Source organism: Pleurodeles waltl, chromosome 3_1, assembly GCF_031143425.1.
Source record: "Pleurodeles waltl isolate 20211129_DDA chromosome 3_1, aPleWal1.hap1.20221129, whole genome shotgun sequence".
NCBI classification, from domain to species: domain Eukaryota; kingdom Metazoa; phylum Chordata; class Amphibia; order Caudata; family Salamandridae; genus Pleurodeles; species Pleurodeles waltl.
The window spans coordinates 1,097,886,740-1,097,899,314 of NC_090440.1; the positions used below are offsets into that span (position 1 = coordinate 1,097,886,740).

The following is a 12,575-nucleotide window of genomic DNA, read 5'->3' on the forward strand; positions in this document are numbered from 1 at the left end:
ATCACCAAAAGCCAGTTTTCTAAATCACAATGTAGCTTTCTTTCCCATTTGCCATAATTCCATTCAGCTGTTTTGGTTGTAGCTGTGTCTAATTTTACTATGGAAAACTGTTTGGGAAAATGTGAGCTGCCCACCTTTTTCTCAGTCCCCGCTTGACAGATCATCCCAAAGCTTTTTAGGAAGAAGCTAAAGTCTACAAGACTTTTTTTTAATTTCATGAAGATTTGTCAAATAGTGCCAACGTTATTAGCAAGCAAAAAATCTATTTCCCATGGAAATATGTATCTAACTATGAATACCTAATGATAGGATGGATGCATATGAAAATGCCTATTTTGGCCCCTTTTGTGTGGTCACTCTCACTTTTTGCCAGATTTTGTAGCTGGTTGTTGTACTGTGCACACTGGGACACTGCTGTCTAGTCTATGGTACATAGTGTACCCAGGGTCTGTAAGTTAAATGTCACTAGAGGACTGTAACTAAAATTGTGCCACCTCTAAAGTGACAGTGCAAGACATGACTGCAGGCCTGCCGCAAGTAACCTGGCTGCGCAGATATATACTGTAATATTTACCTGGCAAAATAACCCTGTTTGACAGACCTAAACCTTCTTTTAATCTTGTTAAGTACGCCTTAAATGCCTATAAGGCAGGATGTATAATATTTGATGGTAAGACTTAAAAATCAATGTTAAAAATGCCCTTCCTGTGGCAATGTCGTAAAAGCTACTTTCAGTGTAGCAGGATTAGCTGTTCCATAGGAAACAGATAAAAAACTCATTATTACATTCTTTGAAATATGCATTGCAAATCAAATTCATTGGGACAGTTGATTTCTACTCAATACCTTACAAATAGGTACTTTTTTTGTTTAAAAAAGCCACTTTTAACCCCTCCAAAGCCTACAGAAGTCCATTTGCACAAGCTTCCAACTGTCACTGAATAGCTCATTGAAGAGATGTGAATTGGCTCTCAGAGCTGAGACAAAAGGCCTTGGGTACAGGGAGGGGTTGACCTTCCATTGATAGGATGACCTGGGGGATGTGCCCAGCCTCTTGTACATCTTCAAAGGATCCCTACCCTGTCACTGGCAAATATAGCTCAAACATGGGCCTTCCTCCCTTTTGTCTTCCTAGCCAGCAGGCTACTGTCCCAGTGGGAAAGAAGCTATTCCCTGAAACTGGTTCTGATGGACCACAGAGGAGGGACTGCTTAATTCCCTGACCACACCTCTTGGGTGGGCACAAGAGCTCTGCACGGGGAAGAAAGGTTCTGTTATGTTGGATTTAAGTGGATGGGGCAATCTGGGATTGGTTGCAGTAGGGCACACAGGAACTGCTGCAAACATGGGCAGGGTATTTTTTCGTATTAATTAGCGAGGGTCCAGGCTTCACTCCCACAGACAGGCTAGTGTCTGACATAAATGTGGCACTTTTGGGCACCTTTACAGAAGTAAAGCTAGGCTTTTGGTCTACACTTAGTCCAAAAGTCTAAACTTAGACAAAAAGTCTGACTCTACTTGTAGTAAAGTTAGACTTTTGGTCTAAGTTTATACTTCTGGTCTGAACTTAGACTTCTGGTCTAAGTTTACCTTTGTGAATCGGGCCTATGTGTCTAAAAAACAGAGTGAAACCTTACGGTCACATTTATGGCCTAGTGCCACAGCACAGCACGTCATCTTGCCGAGCTGCTTTGCGTGACAGGGAAAGGGCCAAAATGCACCATATTTTTTATTTAAGACATTACAACAAATTTGTGTCCTTTCCCCTGTGCTTATGCACAATGAGCAGCCTTGCACCATGGTGCAAGGCGCCTGAGTTGCATGCAGGATAGTTTTTTGGCAGTAAGGGGTACCTTCCTGAGCAAAAACAAAACCTTGAGGCTTTTTCCTCTTTCTATGTGTGCTGCAAAATGCAGCACACATAGAAAGAGGAAAAGCTCTGAGAAATTAAGATATTTCTCCTTGTTATGCTTTACTTGGGGAGCCACACTGTTTTAGTGCATTGCCATGTTTACCTGTTCGTCAAAATCCATGAGAGTTGCTGGGGAACACCCACTGCAATGCTTATGGAACGCCTACCCAGGCCAGAGTAGCGCAACGATTTGTGCTCTATTGTGGTACTCCAGATTTACGAGGCCACCCAGAGCCACGCAAAGTCTTAAAGGTTTGTGTCATGCATGTACCACATTGTGTGGTACACACGCAACACAAACCTCTTATAAAAAAGCCCCTAACTACTATCATGTCTTTGAAACTTCCCAAACTGTGCAAACAAGTTAAATGGTAACAGAATTTGTATAACTACAAAATCAATTCATAGTTTTTACATAATTAAGTTATTATATTTTATGAGGGTTCATCAACATAGATCATGTTCTATTGCAATATTAATCAACGTCTCTATCACATCCAGAATAAAGAAGAAAGACAACATTTTGTTGAAGATCGTGATTTAACATTTCATGTTTGTGTCTAAACGCATTATTTCAACTGTGGACGTCTTACACAGGCACAGGTCAGGTCAGCACAGGCTCCCCATGCCATGGTGCTGCTCTCATGCTATACATAGCATGAGAGCAGCACCAGGATTGGTCTGAGCAGTTTGTTCTGCTGCTCAGGCACTGCATGGGAGTCTGTGCAGTTTCTCCAACCCAGCTGTGCAACTCACTGAGACGGCCAGCCAAACTGACATGCTCAATTAGTGCACTCGGTGGCTCCACTCCCTCTCCCCCATCCCATGGCCCACCCCCACCCTGCACATGCTGGCTGAGCCAGTAGCTGAAAAATAAAACAATAGTATTATAGTGTTTTATTTTTAAGCTGCTGGCTCTTAGCCAGGGGGGCGACGCTCCTCAGCCATTGTGAAGGCGCTGCCTCACTCTTTCAGCAAATTCAGATAATGACAGTCCAAAACTCCAAATATCAGAGCTCTACATTTTCACTTTATTTTCTCAGAAACCTGTGCATTAAATCCAAGCAAAATCAAAATATTCTAATTCCAATCAGGGTCTAATTTTACCTGTACATTGTAGGGAGAGACTTCAAAGATCTCTGATTTCTAAAGACAGAATGTGCTCTGTAATAAAGCAAAGTGCTTTCCATAAAAAAAAACTACCTTATAACCCACACTATTATCTTTATTTACTCATCTTTTACTACAAACTGCCAAACAGCACATGCCAGTAGTCCACTTACTGGTTTAAAAAATGCTTCCATATTTGAAACAAAATGATCCGTATTGTTGCTAATTGTAACAAAAAAAACCTGCTATATGGAATACATAGCAGGTAATGTGCAATATTATCAATATTGGCATGTAAATCCCCTTCCACACATCATTTCTCCCCATAGTTTGTTTTGCCTTCGAAGCCCCTAAATGTGAACGTTTAATGCGGATGGCCATTATATATCCCCTATGTGTTGAGAAATCAGATACCATTCCTGTGCATGCACAATACACACCTCACCTGCCGCAGAAGATAAACACAGTTGATAACCTCCTCCCTTGGGAATCCTTACCTGTCAATGCTGATGGCGCAGAGATTGAGAATGCTAGCAGTGCACATCATGACATCCAGGGTGACAAAGATATCACAGTGGATTCGGCTGAACCGCCACTCACCAACCACCTACGACACCGAGGAAAGCAGAACGAATACCCAATCAATACTCTGACACTTCATCAGATAAAAGATAATATGCTTTCACAGTTGCTTTAACGTTTTAAAAGGAACATTATGCCACCATACTTCTCGTGTGAGCTAGCAATGTAGCAGCAATCAAGCTGAGAATTGCAGATCTGTATTGCTGATGTTAGGGCAAAACATTAACACAAAAATACAAATTGCAGTATGCTGCACGGCATACACGATTACGTATCGTTAGGCAGTGAGGATATTGAACTATACACATCTTTTTTTTTTTAAATACATTGAGTTTAAAAAAATACATGCATAGCATTACTGTAGCTGCACTGTCAAAAGGTCACAGTGGCGGTTAGCCGCCTTTGAAAAAGGTGGGTTTTAATATTGGCTGGCATTTTAGCGAGAGGAACGAGCAAGTCTGCCTCCTTGGGAGACTCAGGGGGTTCTTCCATTAGAGTTTTTTTTTTTTAAACAATGGGATTGAAAAGTATATTTTGAAGTACAGTATTCACATACATTTGCTCAAAAGCAGGGCTTTGAAAGTCATTCAATATTCAAGTCCTTGTATGATGTGCCAAACAAATAAAAACTGAAGGTCCCAAAGAATAGGCCCCACTATTTTCAAAACATACCTCGGGCACACATATGTGTTAAAAACGACCTCTGTTGTGCAGGGACAGCAGTTAGTTAAGGGTCCCCCAATATGCCATGCTTATCCATGTATACCACAAATTATGTGCTATATGCTAGTGACAGAATTTTGCAAATTATTCCATCTATATGGCTTTGGGCGACCTTTGTGTCAAAATAATTTCTAGTATATCAAGATTGGCACTATGTCATGGCTGTTGTGCTCCCAGAAGTAACGGCCGTCCTATTGCATGCCAAGAACTACCTACAATATAACAGCACCAGAATTATACCATGATTGTTCTAGTTTCCATGTATTACATGTATGATGCCAATAGCATACATTACTGTAATTCACCTGTGCATGTATAACCTCTAGAATGCCAGTTCCAAATATTGTGTCTACCATGCCAGTGCCAAGTATTATAACCTCTGGAATGCAATACCCAGTCTTTTTTTTCAATTATGCTATTATCATAAGAATTACCTCCAGTATGCCAGCACCTTCATTTGTCAATTACTTTATCTGTAAACCAAGGATTACCTTCAGTTTACCAGGAACAACTGCAGACTCACAAGCACAGCTCCACATTCTCACTCATGCATGCTCACTTACATTGATTCACTCACAAACCCAATCACTAACGTACAATTCTTAAGCTCACTCATTCGCACGCACTTGTACTCTTCTGTCATTCCCTAACCCTCTCTTACTTTCACTCACTTTCAATCACTCACATTCACACTTGCTTGCACTCATTCTTACTCACTCATTTATTCTCACTCAATCCCATTAATTCATAATCATGTACTCTCATTCACCCTTGCACTCATTTTAACTCATACTTTTCTTGCTAACTCACTTGTAGTCACTCTTACCCATTTTCACTCAGTTTCACTTATTCTCATTCACTGTGGCTTATTCTGTCTCTGTTACTTTCATTCACACTGATGAACTCATCCTCACTCACATTCATTCTCACCCTCACACATTTAATCTCATTTGCCACCTCACTCGCTTGCACTCATCCATTCACACTCTATTGAACTAACTTGTACTCACTCATTCTCACTCATTCATACTTGCCCTCACTCTAACTCTCAATCACCAATGCATTCCCACTTACTGTCATTCAGTTTAGTCACACATTCTAAAACTCACTCTGACTCCTTCAGGTTCACACTCACTCTTGGTTGTTGTCATTCATCCTTAATCAGTTTCAGTCACTTGTACTCAGTTACATATTCTCACTCACACTCACGTGCATGCACTTTTACTCCCTTGCTCATTATTATGCAGTTATTCTCACTCCATTCACTCTCACTAGGTCTCGCTCATTCTTATTCACTCAGATTTACTCAGCAATACTCTTTGGCCAATGGCCTCAAAATAAACTGTAAAATACTAAGCTAACGGTCTTAGCCAGAACCAGCTATAAAGGGGCAGCCAACTGGCATCTCGTTGGGAATTCCCTCGAGGAGACAAAGGTTTATAAATATCTTGGCATCCTATTCATACCACAGTTTCTTTTAAACATCACAGGGAGGAAATTAAAAGAAAGAGGATCGCCCTTGAGGCTGGGCTTTCTGCAGTGTTTAAGAACCTGAAAGGGCATTCATTTAGCCCCATCTTGGAAAGTGCCAGAGCCAAGATGCACCTACCCTGGCATACAGATCAGAGCCTCTCTGGGGTCGGGATGCAACCACTTTGGACGCAATAGTAATACGGATATACAGACAACTTTTCCAACTTCCCGGCCACACATCACCAGCCCAGATCAGGTTTGACGTTGGACTTGTAAAACAGTCCCTTGCGAGGCTAGCAGCATTTGTTCTATTTTGCTGTAAGCTTAAACTCACCACGGCACACACATTAAGCCACTGCATATGGGAGGCTATGGTAAAAAGGCCGTGCTCACCTGCAAGGCATTATTCGAAATAAATAATAGCTCAGTTTGGGCTGGCCGAACTGTGGCATGTTGCTGCAAGTCACAATGTTCTTAATAAAGCTGTCCACAAAGCAATGAAAATAATTTCCTTATTGGAGAACAGAGCCACCTTAGTAAATCGCACACACACCTGGCCCATGTTAAACAGCTATAAAGCCTTAAAACCACAGGAACACCTTGGGTTGGTGCTAAATTTCGTGGTCAATCTTACCAACCACACAGGGATTCTGCCATTCCTCATGCACAGCACCTCCTGGCAAAGGACAGTAGAGGCAAAGATCTGCCAAGCATGCGGCTACACAACTGATGACTTGCTGCATACCATTTGCCTTTGCAGCTTCACTCTAGATATATGACGCAAATGGTTATGCCCCATCTGGAATCAGCTGGGGATGCGCTCCTGTAGACAAGCAATTCTGGCTTGTCTTAACTCAGCTGACCCAAGAATTGTGCAAATGGTGAAATATCAGCTGGGAGTTGAGAGGTCTTTAAGACAAGCAAAATAAACTGACATCCAGCAGGATACAACCTATGACAGTCCTCTCCTTGGGGTGTTAGCTGACCACTGAATATCTGCCTGTAATCCCGTCCATCATGTGCAGTGGAAAGCTTGCCCCAGTTTACTACACCACTTATGCTTTGCACCTGCACTCCACGATTTACTAATTTTTGGCTGATGCTGGAAGCTAAAATTATAACATTTGCTTGAGCTAAAGCCTTAGTGTGATGTCCTTTTGCAGGCCTGCACTTCCAATCACTGTCATAATTCTGGTGCCTTATAATGCTAATTTCTCCATTTCAGTGCCCCAATAGTCGCCATTTTCTTACTCTGAAATTGGCCAAAGAGGTTGGCACTGATCAGTCTGCTTTTTTTTAAATGATATAAGCTTGTGAGATGTGTCTTTGGCTTAGGCTTTGATTCTTAACTAGTTCTATAACGTTGGTATTTTATCAATGCTAACATATCCAGTTGAATAATTAAATAGCTGCTATACCTGTGCATTTTCACTTTGCTAAAGGGGTAGTATTAGAAATTGGGTCTTTTTTTGGCAGTCAGGTTACCCCTGTCCAAGCAAGGACCTTCACTCTAGTCAGGGTAAAAGAGAATCACCCTTGGTTAACCCCCACTCAACCCCTTGGTAGCTTGGCACGAGCAGGCAGGCTTAACTTCAGAAGCAATGTGTAAAGTATTTCTACCAACACACACAGTAATACAGTGAAAACAGTACAAAATGGACACCATCCCAGTTAAGAAAAATAGGTAATATTTATCTAAATCAAACAAAACCAAAATAACAAAAATACAACATACACAAGTCAAGATATTAATTTTCAAAAGAATAAGAGTCATAATCCATAGAAAACAGTGAGAATGCTTTTATTTCACAAATGGACCTGGGTAGCATCAAAATAAAGCCGCACGGGCGAGTGTGCATCGAAAAAGACCAGCAATGCATTGATTTCTCACTCGCAAGCGAGACTGTGTGTCGTTCCTCCTCGGGTCGCGGCGGCGTGCATTGTTTCTAATCTCCCCCAAGAGAGCAATGCATCAATCTGGACAGGCACCTTGGGTCTGGGCAGGCTTTGCGTTGACTTTCCACGCCCAGCAATGTTGCATGAAAATCCAGTCACACAGTATCACAAAACCGCGCTGTATGGGGTTTGCGACATTATCAGCCTCCGTTAGCAGCTGTTGCGCATCGTTTCTCCAGCCGCGTTGCGTCGATCTTCCAGCCGCAATGCAGATGGAGCATTGATTTCAGCAGCGAAGCCAGTGGTGTGTCGCTTATCAGCTGTGTCACGGAAGGTGAGTCAAAAATTTCCCCGCACGGCTGTCTGTGCATGGATTTTCAGTTCTTGTCTGTCAACTTCACCTTTCAAGGGCCCAGGAACTGGATAGGGCACCATTTGACAGGGCATGAGTCTCAGCAGAGAGTACAGGTGCTGGCAGGGGAAGTCTTTGATGGCCCTGAGACTTCAGCAACAGGAGGCAAGCTCAGTTCAAGCCCTTGGAGAGTCTTCTCAAGCAGGAAGGCACAACAAAGTTCAGTCTTTGTCCCCTTTCATAGGCAGAAGCAGCACCTGCAGAATAGCAGACCTGCAAAGACTGTCAAGTGGACAGTCTTCGTCCCGTCTTATTTAGATGTTACAGTCTTGCAGGCAGTGTACTGGTGCCAGTTTGCTGACAAAGGGAGATGCGGTAGGACCCAATAGACTCATACAATGGCAGTGGCTATGGATTTGAAGTATGTGACACACACACTGTATCTAAGCCATATGTGTTCCCCTGCACTACACACTACATACACATCATTACAATTCCAACAAAACACAAACTGTACATGCTGAAAACATACGTAGACAAACAACATACACACACTATTGACACTGCACCCAGATACGACACAACCACAACAATCAATACAACTACACACTCAGCTACACAACAGACACACACAAGCACAACTACACACATCAGGACATCTGCCACACAACAACAATACTCACCTGAATGTGTCACATGGCAACACAACACACACAATAACATTGGTCTCACATGCAAGTGACACACGTTCAGTCACAACCACATCACCCACTCCACCTCCCTCCACCTTAACTATCCAATCCACGCACACACCCTTACACATAATGACTCACATACACAAAAGATAGCTCAAACCTACCTTTACATGTCTCTTTGCAATGCGCAACATGGGCATTGTTGTCCATTGTGAGTTCACCATCCTTGTGGTGCCAACCTTCATTTGGCAATGAATGATGACACCATAATGATAGTTGTGTAGGTGTATGAAATGTGTGTTGTGCCACTGTGTCCCCAGCCATGTGTAACACAATTGTCTCCCTGACATATTCATGTCACAGTGATTTAAAAAAATTACTGTGACATGTACATACCTGCAGAGCTCCCGACCTCCCCTCTAGTGCCCACACAATGTCCCATGGCAATGTGGGTTTCCTACCTTTGAGTCCAGAGATGGGGGGCAGTTGTGTTTTCTACAAGGGTCAGTGGCAGCAGTGACAGCAAGTGTTGTCCAGTCGTGTCTGGTCAAAGACGGAAGTGGAATGGGGAAAAAGCTGAGGTTTCACCCCTTTCCTCCCCCCAATCGGCCAACTCAGAATTGGAGGTTGGACCGAAACTTATTCTTGGTGGTAAGGCACATCCAAATCTGCATGGCAGGAAGGGTGGCTGCGGTCCCTCTGGCATCCACCTTCCCTCTCCCACCATCGATGTGTGTAGCGTTTCTTGGCAGACACAGCAGGTCGATTGCAGGCTTTTGTCTATGGGACCACCAACATCTAAATTCAGCTGGCAGACCGTCGCTGCGGTGGACAGGTTTTCAGTCGAAAAGTCAACGGTGGGACCGCCAACATCTAAATCAGGCCCTAAGTCAGAAGATAAAACTCCCAACTGGGGCAAACTTTGTTTCTGTATCTGACCCATGCCCCATCACAGATATATCTTTGACTGTGACCAGTTGGCCACAGTTGGTGCTATGTACTTTTCAAAGCTAAAACTGATTTTTTAAAATATTATTCAAATTTTAAAAAGTTATATCTCTGGTTCCTCTTATTCTTATTTCTCTCATACACATTCTCTCTATTGTTGTAAATTGGAGTGGGAGTTTCGATGTGCTGTGTTTTTGGGTTTTAACTTTTTTGGAACTGATAAATGCTTTACACATTTCTCCTAAGTTAAGTCTGTCTGCTCTGTGCTACAGCTTCCAAGGATTGAGCTCAGGTTTCAATCAGTGACACCTAACTGGGTCTAGTACAGAACTGTGCCATTATTACTTGGTGAGGACTCAGATACCCTCCAAATAATAATCTACTTTCTTATAAACATACATGAGTAAATAGAGGATTATTTAGAAGACATATGATCCAAAGAGTTTTTTTTTATTGAAGTGATGAAATTACATACAAGTGGCTTATGACACACTTTCAGAAAATTGTCACATGTATGAAAATTTGCAATGGGTCATATAGAGAAATTTGATTAAAATATTTTAACTTAGAGAATCATAGCAACCCTTTTACCAGTATACAATATTGTTTTTAAAGAAAACATAATGAGTTTTTCTTTTTAGCATATGTTTCTAGCACCTTAATAATTCAGGAACTGAAATCTGAGAAATAATAATAGTAACTAATAATTCTGGAATACTGGTTCTCTTCACAATGAGAGTACTCTGGAAACATAATGTAAAATTCACTGCAACAGTTTGCACAGGTGCCAAATGCACTGCTTGCAAATCAGCATGACGTGCCAGACTGTGAAAGAAACAGCATGATTTCCTATGCTCATTTACAATGCATATGTTAGGGTGCAAAGCATTAAAGAAGAGCAGCATGTTTACCCAGTGTTTAATCTGTGAAGGTGTATACATGTTTCCAAAAAGGAGTATGAAGGGTCCCATGAGGTTGGATGTATTTCCTGAGTACATCTTACCTTGCATGCTGGTCAGAGGAGGAGGGGGGACGTTAAGCCTACTCTTGCATAAACCAGAGTAGTGCATACACAACTCATGTTAGCATAAGTCTGGATGTATTGAAAGAATGCATATAGGTGTACCTTAGCAAACATTTTCATGACTGCACCACACTGTGGAGATGGCCTCAAACATTCCCTAAAATCCTTCAAGCCACATCACAATGTCCACCTCTGGGGGTATGCTTAGTTTTTACTACCTCACTGATGCCAAGTATTCAACCAGTCCCCCAGAGGTATATCTGCCCCTGTGCAACATTCAAAATGGGAGATCATAGAGGTGTAACTGTATTATTTCAATTGTAGAATACAAGACTGCACTACATGCTGGCCCAAAGGAAGTGATGGCTTGCCCTTATGGTCTTCAGCATTATGCCCTACGTATTTGCTGGCCCATTGGAACTATACCAAGAGAGAAAAATAATTCATTATTCACTCTTGGTATGATAAAAAAAATGCCAACCTTTGGATTCAGCAACAACCTGTGATACTGTCTGATAGCTGGTGTCTGGTCTCAGATGCTTGGTGCACCTCAGGTTCTCCTCATCTATAACATGATAAAGAATCACTGCTAAACAAAATAGCCCCAAGCACTGTAACCTACAGTGCCAGGTGTTACACGCCAGTTAAATTATCACCCCTACCATTTCCCAACTCATCACAGGTTTAGGGAATGGTGGGGTGGAAGTGAAAAAGTAGAGATTAAAACCTGCGACCATGCAGGTTTGAGGTTTCAGTTTCATGCTCTAGTTTGGGTTGAAGAAGAAAGAGCTGTTTGACTGCCCCAGGGGTAAATGGAGAAGCAGGAGCACAGTCATCAAGGAAAGTAAAAACATGCTTTTAAATGTTTCGTACATGCCTGTGGCTGATAGTGTGTGTCTGTGAGAGAGAAGGCATGTGTATGTGAGAGAGAGTGACAGGCAGTGAGAATTAGTGAGTCATGTGTCTTTTTTTATACAGTTAATTAAAACCTCCACAGAATTTGCAATTAAGAAGCAATGTGCGATGGTTTGGCAGTGCCGAATTGCAAGGCATAATAAACACATAACAAGGGATAAAACAAATATACAAAGGATTGGAAAGAAACCTCCATTCAAGGACACAAAGTTAATTAAAAATGGTGCTGATTATCAAGTTACAGAAGCATAAAGATATAATCAATTTTGCCATTGAGCAAAAAACTTTAACGTTATGAGGTGCCGGGATTGTGGAACTAACTCACATGGGTTCCATTGAAAAGCGTGATGAGTTTGTATCATTAAAAGGAACAGGCTGATTAAAACCTACCTGTCAGACTTGGCATCCTTGCCATGGTCTCCCCTAACCGTTTGCCTCTGTTTCCCAGGTTGTTGATTTATGCTGGACTTTGTTTTTGCTGTTTTTGTTACTCTGGGCACTTTACCACTGCTATCCAGTGCTAAAGTGCAAGTGCTCCTGTGTAAAATGTATATGTAATTGACTTTCCATGATTGGCATATTTGATTTACTAGTAAGTCCCTAGTACAGTACACTAGAAGAGCCCAGGACCTGTAAATAAAAGGCTACTAGTGGGCCTGCAGCACTGATGGTGCAACCCACATTAGTAGCCCTGTAAACAAGGCTCAGGCCTGCCACTGCAGTGTCTGTGTGTGCAGTTTTAAACTGAAAATTCGACTTGCCAAGTGTACCCACTTGCCAGGTCTAAACCCTCCCTTTTAGTACATGTAAGGCACCCCTAAGGTAGGCCCTAGGTAGCCCCATGGGCAGTATGCAGTGTATGTTAAAGGTGGGACATGTACTTATGTGTTTTATATGTCCTGACAGTGAAATACTGCCAAATTCGGTTTTCACTATTGCAAGGCA

General features: G+C 42.1%; 1 protein-coding gene across 1 annotated transcript in view; it reads right to left on the reverse strand.

Annotated features, from left to right (window-relative positions):
- DRD2 (dopamine receptor D2) overlaps positions 1 to 12,575 on the reverse strand; it is a 1,149,352-nt gene that overhangs the window by 148,159 nt on the left and 988,618 nt on the right. Inside the window, exon 4 of the mRNA XM_069224377.1 lies at positions 3,520 to 3,629. Within this exon, the coding sequence (XP_069080478.1) occupies positions 3,520 to 3,629 (110 nt within the window). The remainder of the gene's footprint in view (positions 1 to 3,519; positions 3,630 to 12,575) is intronic.